The 18381-nt window shown below is 36.3% G+C and overlaps 1 protein-coding gene across 1 annotated transcript; it reads right to left on the bottom strand.

Annotated features, from left to right (window-relative positions):
- Nucleotides 1-15658: 15658 nt before the first annotated feature.
- Nucleotides 15659-16153, bottom strand: LOC113295635 (uncharacterized protein Mb2253c-like). The gene has a single exon (XM_026543966.1). It carries the CDS (start codon nt 16151-16153, stop codon nt 15659-15661), a length of 495 nt encoding a protein of 164 aa, XP_026399751.1.
- Between the last annotated feature and the right edge of the window lie 2228 nt (nt 16154-18381).

Raw genomic sequence — 18381 nt, 5'->3', positions numbered from 1 at the left:
CTCATTGACTGAAAATCACCATTTAATGCTTACTGCGGAACATGACTGTCTCTCACTAAGCAGGGGACTTAATTTTGGTGGATTTTCAACAAAGGCCAAAATTGTAAATTCATGAGGCATGTTTTTGACACGGATTTCAAGCATGAAACGATTCATATTTTACGAGGCCATGATGAATATGTTTTTGAAAATCCACACTAGCTGAGCGATTCGATCCCTGACATTTCATCATGACCTCTATGCAGAATAACATAATTGGGCGGTTCTCCGTAGATTGAGAGCTTAACGCCTTCAGGACGTCGGTGACACTCATTGTTCCCTGACTGCAGGAGAGAGACCCACCTTCACATAGAAAAACGATTAGGCGGTTCTCCGAAGATTGATAGCATTAACGCCTTCAGGACGTCAGTGACACTCACTGTTCCCTGACTATGTGGAGGGGCCGTGTATAGATTCAGGCGGTTCTCCGTAGATTGAAAGCAATAACGTCTTCAGGTCGTAAACAACACTCGTGACTCCCTGACTATGCACTATTCAGAATGGATGTGACACTTTAACTGGCTAATATCTTTTCTGTAATAGATTAATTCTGTCGTGACATTCACCACTGAATTCCCAGAATGATCTATTATTGGTCCTATTCCATGGTCGAATCCACAGCTTGATCCCATGGAATGGCAATAACAATTGCTCCTATTCCATGGTCGAATCCACGACCTGATCCCATGGAATGACAATAAACAATTGTATCATCTCATTATTCCGATTTCATGATCGAATTCACGGATAATCTCATGGAATGATAATAAATAATTTTATTACTCTGATTTCATGATCGAATCCACGGATGATCTCATGGAATGGTAATATTTAATTACTCCGATTCTACGGTCGAATCCACGGTCCCATGGAATGGTAATATTCGACTCTATTATTCCGAATTCATGGTCGAATCCACGGCTGATCCTATGGGTTGATAATAAACAACTACTCACTTTTATTACTCAGTTTCATGAATCATTTTCCAATGAATTTCATAAGTTAGTAATAAATACTCAACAATCGGGCATCTGGATCATCACTGAGTAAGCCCTGCAAAAATGGTGCAAGTGTACTCGACAATGATGCACGACTGAGCACCCGGATGCACAAACGAGCATCCAAAAATATGGATAGATGAGGAATCCTACGCAAAACATGAGAAAACAACAAATAATAATAAAATAATAGGAGGCACCAAGGGCCCGGGACACCGGCTCCGGCCATGCCCTAGCCTTGGCTGGTCCCACGCCTCTTCCATTATTTTTCCCTATTTTGTTATTTTCATGAACTCATGAAAAACTCATTCAATTTGGCAACTTTCCTTGTTTGTGCAAAACTCATGAATTCCCCATAACTTCGTGGATTCATGAAAATATTATAAAATAGGGAAAGGTGTGCGGGTTGGGCAACCTAGCTGGCAACCATGATCGAGCCGTGGACGGTCCCACACCTCACAATCCCTAGATTTTTATAATTACTATTCCCTGAACTCATGAAACTCCTCCGTTTCAACGAAAACTCATGGGTTCTCCATAACTTCACGGGTTCATGAGAAATAATATTATAAAATAGGGAAAGGTACGCGGGACTGGGCAACATAGCCGGCCGGCCATGCCCTAACCCTGGCCGGTCCCACACCTTGCAATCCCTAGTCTTTTATAATTATTATTTTCCTAAATTCATGAAACTCCTTGGTTTGAGCAAAAATCATGATTTCGTTGTAATTTCTCAAATTTTGCCCGAATCATGAAAAACCAAAAGCCAACATGGTCACATGATCGGCTAGCCTCTCATGACAATTTTAAATGTTAAAATACTCTTATTTTAATATTTACAAAATATTGATCAATTGAGCATACATGCTCATTCCAACAAAAATCAAGAATTTCAGTAAAGATGAAACTCTTTTGAAAATTCACAATGTTGCTCGAACGCACGTCAGAAAATACTGAAACTCTCAGTACGGGGACACGTACACAACGACAACACGTGCATGCCTTCACGATCGACCAGAGTCATCTCTAGGGCTTGCACAAAGCCGGTACCACACGATTTCATAATTCTGACCTAATTTGCTCAATTGCTCATATTGGGCCCAAACTCTGTCCAACCAACCTGGGGATTGCTCAAACGACCAAAAACTGGTCCCGTGACCACCAAGACCCGGTACCATGCTCTCCTAGTCGGTCTCCATCTTTCATACCTAGGTTTCATCACCTAATGCTGAACCCAACAATATTTCAGTAAATGATGAAATCGCCATTAATCATCATTCCTTTACCGATTGGTCAACTCAAGACCCTGGTGCACGCTCACTCGAGCATTCATGAAACACATGGTCGTACATCATCCCATATGGTCGGTCCCTCTTCACTCATGACCAATTTTTAACAATTCGTCAATTGATGAATGATTGATCAAAAAATTAGGGTTTCGAACAAACGCTCCACGAATCACCATTCTGAGCAAGTTCAAATACTAAATTATGTGATCCAGCGAGCAACATCTGGATTAATTATACAATATTCGGTAATTTACCAATATTTTAATTAATATTTTATTGGATCACGTCACCAGTAAATAATTCGTCGAACTGAGCAATACTTGATCAGTTGCTCAAATATCGATCCCATTATCAATATTCAGTAGTTTGCACGAATAATCCACATGTATTCAGTAACTCATCAATTTTCAACAACTCGTCGAATTTACAATATTTGCTCAGACGAGCAATATTAATGTTCATGAATCGCTGAGCATTTGTCAATCATGCTCGATTCAACAAAATCTAGACTCACTGTCTAATCAGTCAACAACTAACTAACTAAGACACGTTTGTCATATAGACTCCACGATTCGTGAGACATCAATCACGTCACCAATGGGGGGATATCACTTAGGGTTTTGGTCTGGCGGTCAACGATACGTGGATTCATCCACGACGAGAAATGTGTGTAAGTCGTGCAAATGGTTGAAGGAGTTATCAAAGTAGTGGGTGCACGATCAGTCAAGTCTCAACACGACATGGAACTGACTTTAACACTATCTCCCACTTTCCCACTCTCTCACTCAAGAAACCGTCACACTTACAGGGATCAATGTGTTCACCACTCTGACAATATAAATAAGTCTTTGAATCCATGATTGAAGGAAAAGAGTCGAACACTCGAACACTCGTCTTACAAGAATTTTACGAGTAATCACTCTCAAGAATTCATCAATCTTTCAGAACTTATTCAAAAACTTCACAGTTTACCAATTATTGCAGAAACCTTCAACACATCCACAATCCTTGATCATCATTGATTCCACACAATTCTCAGCTTCCCTCCTACAGATCAACCCATCTCCCTCTTTGCAACTGAATTGAATCTGGAACGACCATTAACTTGGTTTAGGCCGGAGTCCTACAGATTGATCTCTCGAATCTAAGCACTCCCTTTGCAGTGCATCTGTGTGAGGTTCTGCAGTTTGCTCGGTTGAGGAGTCTTGACCGCACGCTCGATTCTTCACTTTCCTAAAAAACCAGCAAACTGTTTTCCCCCATCCACAATGATACGTATAATAGTCAATCAATTCCATACACAAGTAGTACATCGCAAAAGCTGACAGAGGGATTCCGTTAAGCAATTGTGTATAGAGATATCACTAGTAAGCAGACCGAGCTTATGCTTCTAATGCTAGGATCAACCTAATTCACAAAACGTAAAGCATCCGACTAATTTACATCCTGAGTGCGCTACTTCTTGGTGGGTTAGTTGGATAGAATTTGGTAGTCGAGCGCTTCCGTATCCAGTGACAACGGGAATTCTGGGGATAGCAGAGCTTATTGCTATTCTACGGTTGGTGACAACGGGAATTTAACAAGGAATAAACAAGTATTTTAATCAAGTTTTTGTTCAGTGGCGGCGAATGATTCCCTGATCATTTTTGCTTTCTTATTATCTTATTATCAAACAATACCCCTTTTTGTGGCTTCCTTTTATTATATTTTTGCTGATCAAATAACCTATTAATTACACAGCTCTCTGTGGGAACGATCCTTACTACCGCTATATTACTAGTTAATTAGTGGGAAATATATCGAGTAATTTGTTGCACTTACGACACGCATCACATGCATTCTCACAAACCACTATGAAATTCAACAATCTTTGCTGGCTTTCGCAAAACGTCCTTAGCCAACTTTCATGCCTTAGCACCAGCATCAGTTAGCTTTACTTTCTTGCTATTGATCTCATATACTTGAGCTACATCACGGCTTCGTGCACTACGCTTCAGCTGCTACTCAAATCTTGCACCAATACCCAATTGCAAACTTGGAATTTTTCTTAGCCAATTCCCAAATTAGGCATGAATTCCATTTGAATCATTTACGAGTAAGTGTACACACTGAATTTTTCTTCTCTAACTGATCACTACGATAATTTCCATAATCTTTTGCCTCCCGACTTTTTCTTTTGCATCTAACTCAACATGACAAGGACTTATAAACGACTTGGCCTTCACTTTCAATCAATTTTGTTGGTGCATGCCTTGGGTTGTTGTCCTCCATGACCTCCGTTAGGCACGTCACAAAGTGCATAGTGGTTCCCTTTATATAAGATACCTGAATCCTATACTTCATGCCTCGCGAATTCTGATTATGCAAAATCCATTCAAGAACTCATTTCTCTAAATGTGGCTACTAAGTAACTATTGAGTTGCACAACCCATCTACATAACTGTGACTAACTATTTTTTGGACATAACATAGCTAACCCTTTAGCTGTCCATATGCATTTCCTTCAAAGCCAATATGTCTCCAACTATTCCTTTGAACTACATTGCTTATTTCCTGGAAAGATTGTGCCTTTGTCTAGGCCATAAGTTTTACCCAACTCATGCTTGCCGATGGAATGATTTCTTTCTGGCTTCATTGCTTACACTGTCGCCGCCCATCTGTCGTCATGCAATATTGCAATCCCCAAACAACAATATCATTATCACATCAATTAGGACCCTTGTCCTATGCTTTGCTTATTAGCTTTTACCTTGTCTCACTACTGCATACATTAGGCCAATTATGTTATTACAACACTTCCCCATGAACTAGCTTTACATCGCAAATAAAGAGGCAAGCCTTTATAAGCGAAAAGACATTCATTCATTACTGCTCTCACATAGTAACACCACGTACCATTACATGATTAATCCACTTATCATTTTGGAAAGCTAAAACTTTATTAACAAAGCAAATTGCTTACACCAAAGCAAAGTATATACAAATTTGAAGACTCAAATAAAAGTTTGTACAACCAAGGTAGTCAATATCGGTTGTACATGCCGATATTACAGGTTTTTATTGGATATCCGAAAATACCTATACGATATCGAAAATATCGGCGATACAAAGACATAAAGATATTATCGGTTGTACAAGCTGGTACAAACCGTTATATCAGTTTTACTTATCCACTGATAATATAGGTTTCAATGAATAAATTTTCCATAAACATGCATCTAGCCTTTAAGACAAGTACAACGTAAATTGGAGAAGGTAAAAATTCGTAATATATATTTATGATATAAATCAATGATTATATGGTAGGATATAAGATGGAAACCATATTTCAATTGCAAGGCAGAGAAATATAAAAGATAAAAGTGAAGGATAATAAGAAATATTTTCCACCATAATGGATAACAATCACAACGCTTTCTAATAAACCACCTTGTATTTTGGAAATTTGAGATATGTTTATGATTTTTATTATTTTTTACTATGGTTTTAAAAATATTTAAAACTCTAGTTTTAATCACGTATCACCGATAAAAGCCGATATAATCTTTTGTATAGGTGTATCGGACCCGGCCGATACGATACCGATACGCGATATTAACTACCTTGTGTACAACCAAACTATACACACATAGTTTGCAACATTCAACAACTAAAGCTACATAAAGTACTATGTTCTTTGTGTTAGAGCATAGCTCAGTTTAACCCACCAGGCGTTGGTATGTCAAGTTTGGTTGTCATATTTTAGTATCAAAACTCATCTAGAGTCGCTTGATTAATTACTAGAGTCAATTTCTTTTAGGTTAGACTATAAAGTCTAGGAATGTTGAGACTTACAAGTATTACTCCGAAGACCTGAAGAATGTGAAGAAGTAACGACTGCAACGAAGACATCATCTTTCCACCTGAGGTTAGTATTATTGATTTGACTTGTTTACATTCCTAATGTATCTTTCAAGTCGCTTTATATTGTAAACATAACATGTGAAGCTATATTTATGACACTCTGGTGATTAGACTTGATCATAGCATTATGATCAAAGTACCAAGGAATTATATTGAATTACGAAGTATAACGCTTATCTTTTGAGCTTCGTAAATACAACATCAACATAATCTACGTATATAGTTGTTTGATTATGTGTGGAATATAGGTGTGATTTAATCCTAGAAAACTATGTATTATTACATTGGTTTAAGGGAGTAAATCTATGAACTTGTTTTATAATCGCAAGGGAAATCATAAGTGTGTTGGTCCGGTTTTTTCATTGAATAATATTTGGATGACCAATGCAAGATGACAAGGTAGAACCAATCTTAACTTATGTTGAGAATCAAGGTAGAACCGGTCATAGCCTATGTTGTGTGACATGGTATAACCGATCCTAACTAGTTTTGGGAAGCATGGTATAACTGGTCATAACCTATATCTAGTGACATGGTATAACCGATCCTAACTAGTATTGGGAAGAAAGGTATAACCGATCATAACCTATATTGGGAGTCATGATATAAACGGTCCACACTTAGTTTGAGAGTCATGGTATAACTGGTCCTAAGAGCAAAAAAGAGTTTCCTATATTCATATATTTCTTTATGTTGTATGTGAATTTGGAATTAGGGTTTCCCAAGATAGGAAACTTCAAGATGTCGACATTATTTGAATATGTGCATAACTCTTATCATTAATTGTTTAAAGTATTCCTTGATGCTCAAGGTGATCCCAAACCGAAATATTGAAAATCATTTAATTACGATTTTCGATTTTATATGTTTTAATTACCAACAATTAAAGCATATACTCTAGAAAAGGATTATTAGTTAATGTTTGATAGGATTTGGGAATACCTATATAAATAACCTCGAGCATACACTGATCTTTCTTCACCAAAATAACCTGTACAAATTTGTGTTCTTCACCAACATAAATAAGGTAATTACATAAAAATTTGTGTTCTTCACTGAACTCCAGGGATGGTGCAGACTTATTGGAATATCTTCAAATAAGTATAAATGAGGTTATGTTATCAGCTGAAGAAGGATCTTGTCATGCTCTTGCAGAGTTCTCACCAAAACTTCTCATCTGCAAGAGGTTTTTGTCAAGCAACAAGGTTATCTTCTTGAGGAAATCTACAAGCTCAAAATTGAGAATAATAACCCACCTTCATTGAATGCTGATATGAAGGATTAAGTTGCTCATGAAAGAAAAATAAGATTAAGTTCTTATTTAGAAATAGACTAATCAAATTGTTGATTTAGTTCAATGTTTTGTGTAAGGTCTATTCGAATAAACTATCAATTATTATGAATGAATAATTTTTTTTTATAATTCTTTGGTTCATTCTTTGATAGTTCTGATTGCCTAAGCCTGTGATGAATGGTTATATTTATATGCTATTGCTTTCGGTTTATGAGATGTTAGTTTCGGTTTTTGTTAAAACCTATTTGCCGATATCATATTGTGTTATCCCTTATGATTTGTGTGGATTTTTGATTTAGCGGGACTGAGTTCTAGCCTTTTTAGGTAGGCTTTATCAAAGGATCATAAAGAGATATGATTAAAACTCATGTGTGAAAGTCACAACGATGTTGATGTCAATTTATGTTTACATAAGTTGTGTTTAGCATAACATATGAGTTTTGGGTTTAATTTGCTATTAGCATGCAATGGTTAAAACCAATTCAACCTTTCTCTGGTTAAGGTTGTTTTGTCTTTGTTATTGTTCTTTTTTTCTTGCGAAAGGATGACAACAAACAGTGGGAACGTTCTTATTGCGCTGGTGCTTAAATGATATATCTTTCTAGGGAGAAGAGGCTGCGGAAACAAGGTAACGATTCTTTTATTGTTAGTTAATCTTTTTCATGTTTAAGAAAAGCTTGATTTTATTGCATAATATATTTTGCTTTTGCTTAACAAAATTTCGGTAAAATTGATATTTTCCATTATGACGTATGGATTGATTATTGTAAGTTGATTGTTTCCGGTTAAGAAAAACTATGTCAATTCTATTTGGGATCTTCTTTATTGTTTGGTATCATTTGTTTTTGCTTAACGAAATTCGGTGCAATTGTTATATTTCCATAGGATTATCTTTTTTCAATTGCTTCCGGTTAAGAAAAACTATGACAATTCAAAGATTTGATTTGTATCTATTATTTTTGCTTAACGAAATCCGAGGTCATATGTTTAGTTCATTTGATTGCGGATAAGAAAAACTAAGCTAAATCCATACTTAGTTTAGACTTATCAAATGAAGGATTCGGTTATTCAAGTCTAGTCGAAGTCCTTGACAAGAAAAACTAGTTAACTAACCTAGTTTGTGTCTTGTCTAAAGGAAAGTCTAATTTATTCTATGAATAATTAAAACTTGATAAGAGAAATCGAATTAATTCTGATCTTTATTTGTGTCTTATTGAATTAAGCGATTATACATACACAATCGGTTTGGTTAAGAACTAAGTTATGTTAGTTGATTTATCGGACTAAGGGAACATTGCTTCGGGCAATTTTTTCCTTGATAAATACTAAAAGCAAGATTACTTTTGTAGTTTCGATTTTAGTATTGGTTATCTAAAATGGTATGTGAAACCTTCGTGCTTAGGTTGTACAAGTCTTGTGGATTTGTAAGATCCTTTCCGGTTTTTTTTTATTCATTTCTTTGTCATTTTTGTGACAAAAAGGGGGAGAAATATACGGAGTAAACAAGTGATTTATGATCACTAGGAAAGGATATATGAGCTTAAATGTTATATCTAAAGAAAGATAAAAGCATAGACTAAAGGGGAGAAACATGTTAGATCACTGCTCGGTCGAACTCGCAAGATTTGCTATCTCAAGCTTGTTTGTCAAGTTTAGTTGATCAAACTGTAGTCATGATTTCTAGTCTACTTATAGCTATGTATCGGATTAGGATAGAATGTGTAGTTGAGCTTTAGGCTTCAGGACGTTCATTGATTGAAGACGAAGATCTACTGAGGAGAGCTTGGAGGAACTTCATCAACAAAAGGTATGTGGAGACTAAAACTTATCTATCACTCAGAAGTCTATTCTATTCTATCTCCTAATGAGACTAAGTCGTATAGTATATACACTTTTGTATTATATACATTTGATATTTCGAGCGGAGTTTAACTCGGTTATCTATTTCTCAAAAAATGTGTTGGAAGCTTTTTTCTTTAGCTACGTTCATCATATTCTTGATGAGTTTAGTTGGAAACAACTTATTTGTTGGAAACTAAATAATAAGTCAAAAGATGATCATGTGAAAATTTCCTTGAAACATCTTACATGATTTGTGTGAGACAATCATTTGATGTCGACTCGGAAAGTTTCGTATTGATCATTCGATCGCTTGAAAATTACTTGAAGCTAATAGTTTTTGTGAGATAACTATTGTCGTCTTCTAAGTATGTTTCAATGATTGAAATGGGAGTTTAGAATAATAAACCTTTGTCTGGATACAACACAGTATGCGTACCTAGTATGCAAAGTGTTTTGGTATGATTCAGGTCTGGGAACCTTTTTTGCATACTTAGTATGCGAACGGTTTTAACTGTTAAAGTCCGGGAACCTTGTTTGCATACTAGTATGCAAACAGTTCTACTTGAGTTAGGTCTGAGACAGATGTTTGCATACCCATTTGCAAACTTAGTGGTTTAAGTTTTAAAATCGGTTAAGTATGTTTTTCCCTCATGAACAAATACATTTATGAATTAAGGAATGCAATCTTTGCAAACCGTGGGTTAATGTTCATGAATTGATTCTTACGAATAAATCCGATTTTGTTTCAATTGGTTCATATATATTTCTGTGAAATAGTGAACAATTGAACAACTCTATGTGAAACACAATTAGATTCATTTGATTATCTTTCATGATTGACTGATCATCATAGTTGATCTTGAAGTGTTAGATGAACGTGGTTAAGATAAAAGTGTTCATATGGCTAACTTCGGTTAAATGTTATTGAGCCAACTCAATATACACATTTAGATACGATTACCCATATCTAAATGAAGGTATATTTCATTTGTGTGAAACAAGCTAAGACCATCTAACGGTGGAGAGATTTTTCTTTGGTTTTAAGCAGATTTAGCTTGAATCTTAAATCAGGTTTTCACCTAATGGTGAATATTGAATGCTTTGTTACTAAGAGATCTTAGCTTTGTTCGAAAGCAACCCTGATTTGAAAGACTATATAAGGGAGAACTCTAGCAACTAGAAAACCTAATCTGGGCACTTTCTTGTGTCCTAGTTGCGACTAGATTTGATCCTCTTTTAACCTAGGTGTTAGAGCATTGCTCGGTCGAACTTGCATGCGTTGCTATCTCAAGCATGTTTGTCAATGTTAGTGATCAAAACTATAAGTCTTGATTTCTAGTCTATTATAGCTAAGTCTAGGACTAGGATAGAAAGTGTAGTTGAGCTCAAGGACTTCATGGCGATTCATCATACAAGTATAAGAACTACTCAAGGAACCGGTGGAACTTCTCGACAAAAAGGTATGTGAAGACTTGAACTTATCTGTCACTCAAAAGTCTATCTACTCTATCTCCTACTTCTTGAGACAAAAAGTCGTATACTATATATAGACTTAGATTATACACATTTGATATTTTGAGCCGAGTATACCTCGCCTATCTATATCTTGAAATATGTGTTGGTAAGATTTTAGCTTCGACCAAGTTTATCTTTACCTAGTGACGAAAGTCATGATATGTTTCAATCGTTTTGAAAATTGCTTTGACGAGAAATGGTGTAACAACTGTATAACGCCCTCTAAGAATGTTTCAATGATTGCAATGAGAGTTTATATTACATAACCAATGATGGACATAAGAATTGTTGTGGAAACACATTTATGTATAAGTCCTATTCCTTGAACCAAAGTTTGCGAACTTTGTTGATCAAGAGAAACCGGAAGAATGGCTTGTTGCCAAGTCCGCGAACTCAGTCCGCGAACTGCTGAACTTCTCATCACGAGAAATTCTGCTGGAGTTGACAAACTAGTTGCGTGAGTACCAGTCCGCGAACCCATTTCGCTAACTGGCGGAAGGTCTCTTGCCGAGATTTTCTGCTGGAGTTTGTAAACTCTGCCGGTTGCTTAAGTCCGCGAACCTAGTGTGCGAACTTAAGAAGGTTATATATCTGAAGATGATTTCTGAACTTAAACTTTAAAAATGCTAAGGAATGCAGTTTGCAAACCGTATCTATAAAAGTTCATGAACCAATTCAAGTGAATCAAATCATCTTTGCTTCAATTGTGTCTTGTGTAGTTGCATAAGATTTCCTTGCAATTGAACAACTCTCTAACTAGTTCATTTGAGTCATTTGAACTAGTTATGGTGAAGAAGAACATGGTTGATATGAAATGCTCATATGGTTAACCTTTTGGTTAACTATTGTTGAACCAACAATGTACACGTTTGGGTACGGTTAACAAACCTAGAAGCGTGCACTTCATTTGTGGATAACAAGCTAAGTTTTCGATCTAACGGTTGAGAAATATTAGCTTGAATCTAAATCAGGTTTTCATCTGACGGTGAATATTGATTGCTTTGTTACCAAGGCAAAACCCTGATTTGAAAGACTATATAAAGGAGACATCTAGTATTGTGCAAAACTAATCCCCACACCTTAAGTGTGATACTAGTTTGCGTACTAGAGTCGGTTCTCCTTTAACCTTTGGTTTTCTTCTTCTAAAACCAGGTCAACGACTTAAAGACTTCATTGGGATTGTGAATCCAGACCGATACTACTTTTATCGTAGTTGTGGATCTGATCTTGCATCTTCTATCGTACGAGTACAATCAGATTGATTGGCTTGAGATTTGATATCTCCGATAGGCAAGATATAAAAAGTAATCACAAACATCTTCGTCTCATTGTTTGTGATTCCACAACATCTTGTTTCGTTACCATACGATTAAGATTGTTGTGAGGTGATTGATTAATCTAGGTTGTTCTTCGGGAATATAAGACCGGATTATCAATTGGTTCCTATTCATCTTGATTATTATCAAAAGACGGAACAAAACCTTTATGGGTTTTCTTTGGAAGACAGATTGATCCTTTGATAGACTTGTCTGTGTGAAACAGATTTGTTGTCAAAGCCTGCGATTTGGGTCGTAACAACTCTTAGTTGTGGGTGAGATCATCTAAGGGTGCGCAGTATCCTGCTGGGATCAGAGGCGTATGGAGTGCAACTGTACCTTGGATCAGTGGGAGTTTGATTTGGGTTCAACTACAGTCCAGTCCGAAGTTAGCTTGGAGTAGGCTAGTGTCTGTAGCGGCTTAATACAGTGTGTGTTCAATCTGGACTAGGTCCCGGGATTTTTCTGCATTTGCGGTTTCCTCGTTAAAAAAATTCTGGTGTCTGTGTTATTTCTATTTCCGTATTATATTTGTTTATATAATTGAAATAATACAGGTTGTGCGTTTGATTCAATCAATTGGAAATCCGACCTTTGATTGTTGATTGATATTGATTGATCCTTGGATATTGGTCTTTGGTACCGTCCAATTTATTCCTTGTATTTGATTAGAACTCGTAGTCTTTGCTTGAGTAAATCAAATCGAGAGAGAGATATAAACTCGTTGATATACTTTTAATTGATTGAGTCTTGTTGTTTCTCTTAAAAGTATATTCGAGTTTGTCCATACAGATTGCTAAGCGAAATATTGGGTGGTGTTGTTAGACCCCCGCTTTTTCAATTGGTATCAGAGCAGGAAAACACGTTAAAGACCTTATAAGTCTGTGTTTGTAGTGATCTGATTATGGATGAGTCTATCTCTAATAATGTACCAGTTCAGAAATTACCAGATGATTCTAAAAGCTTGGATTCACCTGAGAGAACTATCACATCTAAGTCAATATCTAAACATTCTCTTGATGTAAAAACTGTTGATTGGGAAACTCTCCTAGAAGAACAGCTGAATGAACTTTCTGATGAAGGTGATTCAGATATTGATGGAGATGTTGATGAGGAAGTCTTAGAGTATGTTAAGTTTTTGGATTCGTGGAAGATGAAGAAGATTACAACTTCTCATGTTTCACCTCTTCTGACTCCTTTCTGTCGAGAAAACAAGAAATTGAGAAGATGTTACGCAGGTGTTTATTTTTCGAATCGTTCTAACGAATCGATCCTCAAGGATTGTGAGGAAAACCTACGTATGAAGTCACTTGAATGTGATAATTTTTATCAAAAGTACTTTTTTTTGGAAGAGAAACTTGCAGAATCTGAAGCAAGGTTTAACTCTCAACAAATTAGTTTTGATGACAGAGAAAGTGCTTGTCTCGCCCGAGAAAAACGGCTTGAGGTTGATTTAGCTGTTGTTCTTGATAAAATCAAGATGTTGGAAGATGACTTGAAAAAGTTCAATACTAGTTCAAGCAAATTAACCACTATGCTAGGAGCAAGTAAAAATCATCGTGATACACGAGGATTGGGCTATAAGGGAATAGATGCTCCAAGTATTAACAAAGAGGTAAAATTTGTCAAGGCTAGTGATTCTTCTCAACAAAAGGTTTCCACTGATGACAAAAGTGAAATACCTTCACCGGAAATTAAGGTTCGAAAGAGCAAAGAATATCAACCTCCAAAGTCAGCACGTACGGATCGAGGTAAGAACATTCCTTATGTTTGCCACTATTGCGGAAATAAAGGTCACATGGAAAGGAGATGTCATTTTCGTATAAGGAATAAGAAACTTCTTGATGTTCTTGTTTGGGCATCACAATAAGTTGTGAAACCAAGATCCTATGCTAAGGCTAATCCCCTTAACATTACAGGCTGTAACTTTCCAACCTTTTGGCAAAGGAATCGTTGATGTGATAAACCTAGATTTGCCTATAAATGTTATACGAAGCCTTTTCAAAATCGTAATGGTTATCAAAAGGATAACTTCTTAAAGACGAAGACAAGATCCGATGCTCCCAATTGGAGAAAGACTAACTTGCAAAAGAATAGTCAATCCAATTCTCTTCCGAGAAATCCTGAAGAGAGTAATGGGAAGAAGGTTCTGGTTGTTCCTAAACGCACTCAGAAGTGGGTACCAAAGATATCTAATGATGCTTTGAGTGTGAAAAGAAATGATCTTCCAGAAAATTCCATGACTATGGAAAAGGAAGTATCCATGATGTTGGAGCTTAACAATTTTTTTGGAAAAATAGAATTGGATGTGAAAGGTTCTAAAAGCGATCTCTTTCATGATAATCCAAAGGTCACTTGTTGTGAGCAAGACATTGTTCACCCCAACGCAACTTGATTGCGTTGTAAGTGCATCCTCACCAAGGAATGCCCTGTTATGTATACGATGAGGGAAGCACGAGAATTGGGGCACACATATTATGGTCGGTAAGGCGGTACAATTCAGTTGGACTTTTCTAAAAAGGTATGTCTATAAACTTGAGCAAGTTTTATGTTTTTATTACTTGTTTGAGTACTTATAATGATCCATGTACCTTGTTTATCGTTCATTTCTACCTAACTTGATCTGTGTTTAAGGTTCTTAAATGTTTAGGTTTGAAAACATTAGTTCGGGATGTTTGGACTTCATGGTACACATACCAAGTATGCATAACATCATTTAAAACCAAAATCCAGGGGTTTAAGTTCGCAAACCCCGTCTGCGTACTGCTCCAGGATACAAAAATTCGTTTGCAAACCCGTATGCATACTTGCATGTAGACGTCGATATTCGGTAAATTTGTTTTGGCCGTAATTTCTTCGTCCGAACTCCGAATGACCTCATTCTTTTTGCATTCTCTTCCTATTTGATTTATATTCAAAATGGAGATGAGAATTTCTGAATTTGGATGAGTTAAGATTGGTATTTGTCCTATCTCTTGTTTTTGAGTGTTTTGCTCCGTTTCGTTGCACTTGTTCCACTTCTCTTGGGCTCGGTCACTTGTATTCTTGGAGTACTACTATTCTAAGCTCATTGTAGCTTTTACAAGAATGTTGTTGGTGAATCACAAAGAAGGAAGTTCAAGAATGGGCAGTAACATGCATTACTATGGGATTCCTGAATGTTCACAATCATTTTATGTGAACTATGGTGCATTTTTTTTGGTAATTCCAAATTGTATTGATGAATAGCCAATATGTCAAAGAGTTTACAAGAAAAGAGGTCCAAAGACCCCAAAAACTTACAAACTACTTAAATCTGAAATAAGCAATATTTGGATATTCTAACGAATGTAAAAAATATGTCTTCTCATCATAATTTAATCCTTCACCATTTCTTAGAGAGCAACCTCTTTTGGCCATGTTATCTGCCGAGAAGTTAGCCTCACGATAAGTGTGAACAAAATGAATGGACTCATAGCTGTTTTAAATTAAACTCCACCCGTGCTTAACAAACCAAGGGATGTTTGAGGTTGTCAAGGCTGTAATAGCACTAACTGAATCCGAACGAATAAGGACTTTGCCAATGTTCCACTTCACAGCCCATTCCAATCCCACGATAATACCATACAGCTCAGCCAAGAAGTTGTTCGTTCTTCCCAAACCAATGCTCATAGCTCCAATGAAATTGCAGTCAGCATCACGTACAACTACACCAGCACCCGCCCTACCAGGGTTTCCCTTGGCAGCACCATCGCAGCATAATAAGAGCTCATCCCTGTTTGGAGGATTCCAGTTACATTCAATCGGTTGGTCAAGTTTAACCTGCCTATGCCGCACACCAAAGCAGTTTAAAATCTCCAGGTCTGACGAAGTATTGTGCATGAAACTCTTCATCCTAACAGAGAAATCATGAATCAAATGAAAAGTATGTTGCTTGAAGAAGTGAAAGTTTACTGCTGCATTATGAAAACAGGCCATGTTTCGTGTCTGCCAAAGCTCAGATCGAATCACCATGTTGGACAATAACCATAAGTCTTTGATTATACGACTGCGCCCTTTAGCTGCCTTGTAAGAAATCACAATATCATAGTTAGGCTGCACCATGAACTATGGTGCATAGTCGTTAATGACTTTGTATGTTCTTCTTTGTTAAGAAAATCTTTTTTTACGCCTTTGGTAGCTATTCTTGATGTAAATCCGGGCGAAAAAGATTGATTCTACCCTCTAAGGACAAATCATCTTATATGTGCATTACGAGTTTGTCTTGATGCCTAGGAAAACTTCTTATGAGAATTTATCTTGTGTTTGAGAAGGATTACTAGAGTTTGAAATAACAATTATTGTATTTACACATAGCTATTGCCAATGTTTTCATCTTCATGTTTTGTTTGGAGGATGATGTTTTTGCAGTATTAATCTTTATGATTTGTGATATTGCAACTCGTTATGGGATATGTATGTTTGCGTCCGTGAACTTGAAGGTCCCATACTTTGTCAAAAGTAAAGTCGTTCGTGTTCGGTATTCACGTACTGGCAAAAGGATGAATGGACTTTTGACAAATACAAAAGTTAAGCCTATATTGTCAATTATGTTGATGGAAGATAGGTTAAAATCTTTTGTTTTCAAGGATTATGTCTATTATTATTGTTATGCAAATATTGATTGAAGATAGAATGAATCCTTGTGTATTCCGCAGCATATTCGTATGTATTACTGTGAGGCCCCGTAATGTGTCTTATGTTGAGCACGATACAACCAAGTTGATTATTTTTGATTAGCTTTGTTGGTTGTTCCGTAAGGTACTTTATGTTGAGCATTTTGAACTAAATTAATCATCTTGTTTGGTTGTTTAGTTATTGCTCCGTAAGTTTTCTTACGTCGAGCAAAACAATTGACAATTAAATTGATTACTTTTGTAATTAGTTTGGTTGTGTATTCCAAATAGATTAATTATGGGTTCTCTTGTAATTAATCTAGTTGAGTATTTTTGTGTCTCCATGAGTTTTCTTATGTTGAGCACAAACAATTGAATTGATCACTTTTTGTGTTTGATTTGATTGCGTATACCGATTAAATTAGTCACGGGTTTTACTTGTGATTAATTTGATTGAGTTTTTGGATATAAAAAATCATTCTTGTGGTTTTTGGTATCCAATAAAATCCTTCTTTTCTTTTGAAATTAAGGTCGCTCTTGTTGTTCTTTCGGGAATGACATCAAATGGGGGAGAGTTCTTTTGAACTTGTGCTTAATGGTCATATCTTGAGGGGTGTGCGGCTGTGGAATTTTTGATGGGTTATCTTGTATCTTTAAACTCCTTGATAAATGCTATTAGCTTCGGCTATATGATTGAATCTAAATAAGATGATGTGTGTTCTTTCTTTTTAGTCATGAAATGTCTCTTACGAAAATTTCATTATGATCCCGTTCTTGTACCTTTGCCAATTTTATTGACAAAAAGGGGGATAATTAATATGTAATTCACACTACAAATACATATGGTCTTCGGGTCATTATGTAAGGGGGAGTGGTTTCCATGTGAGATGGAGTATTGACTAAGGGGGAGTGATACATATCACCATAGTATTATTGTTGAAATTGTGATACAATTGAACTTTGAAGTTGTGTAATAATACTATGACACTGTATAACAATGATCGAGACCGATGTTTTCTCATTGTTATAGCTACGGATATCAATCGGCTCACAGATTTCTATCTGTTCGATTGCAGATTGTATTGAGAAATTGAGATTTAATTCTTTGATATCTTTCTTGGTTGAGATCGCTTTATAAGCTGGTGCTCTCAGAGTTATATTGGAGTTAGTACATAGAGATTGCTAAATATTAGGTGTGGTTATTATACCCACGCTTTTTTAATTGGTATCAGAGCAGGCAAACACGCTAAGACCTCATAAGTCTGTGTTTGTAGCAATCTGACTCTTTGGACAGAAATGCTATCACTATAAACGTACCGCCAGTCTTCGATGGTTTGAATTACTTATGGTGGAAAATTGTTATGCGTGCCTTTCTCCAAGAAGGTGATTTTCAATCATGGGTTCATGTTATTAATGGCTATAATCCTCCAACGGTTACAGTAGACAGTGTAATTGTTCCAAAGGATATTGGTGAGTATGATCCTGTCGAGATTTGCTGCAAAGCAAAATTCTAACGGATTTAATGCTATCATCCATGCCATTCTAACGGAT

Source organism: Papaver somniferum, chromosome 7 (assembly GCF_003573695.1).
Source record: "Papaver somniferum cultivar HN1 chromosome 7, ASM357369v1, whole genome shotgun sequence".
NCBI lineage: Eukaryota > Viridiplantae > Streptophyta > Magnoliopsida > Ranunculales > Papaveraceae > Papaver > Papaver somniferum.
This window is presented reverse-complemented; position numbering and strand designations above follow the sequence as displayed.

Coding starts and splice junctions, on each gene's coding strand:
- LOC113295635 (XM_026543966.1), bottom strand. CDS start 16,153: ATGGCCTGTTTTCATAATGCAGCAGTAAACTTTCACTTCTTCAAGCAA.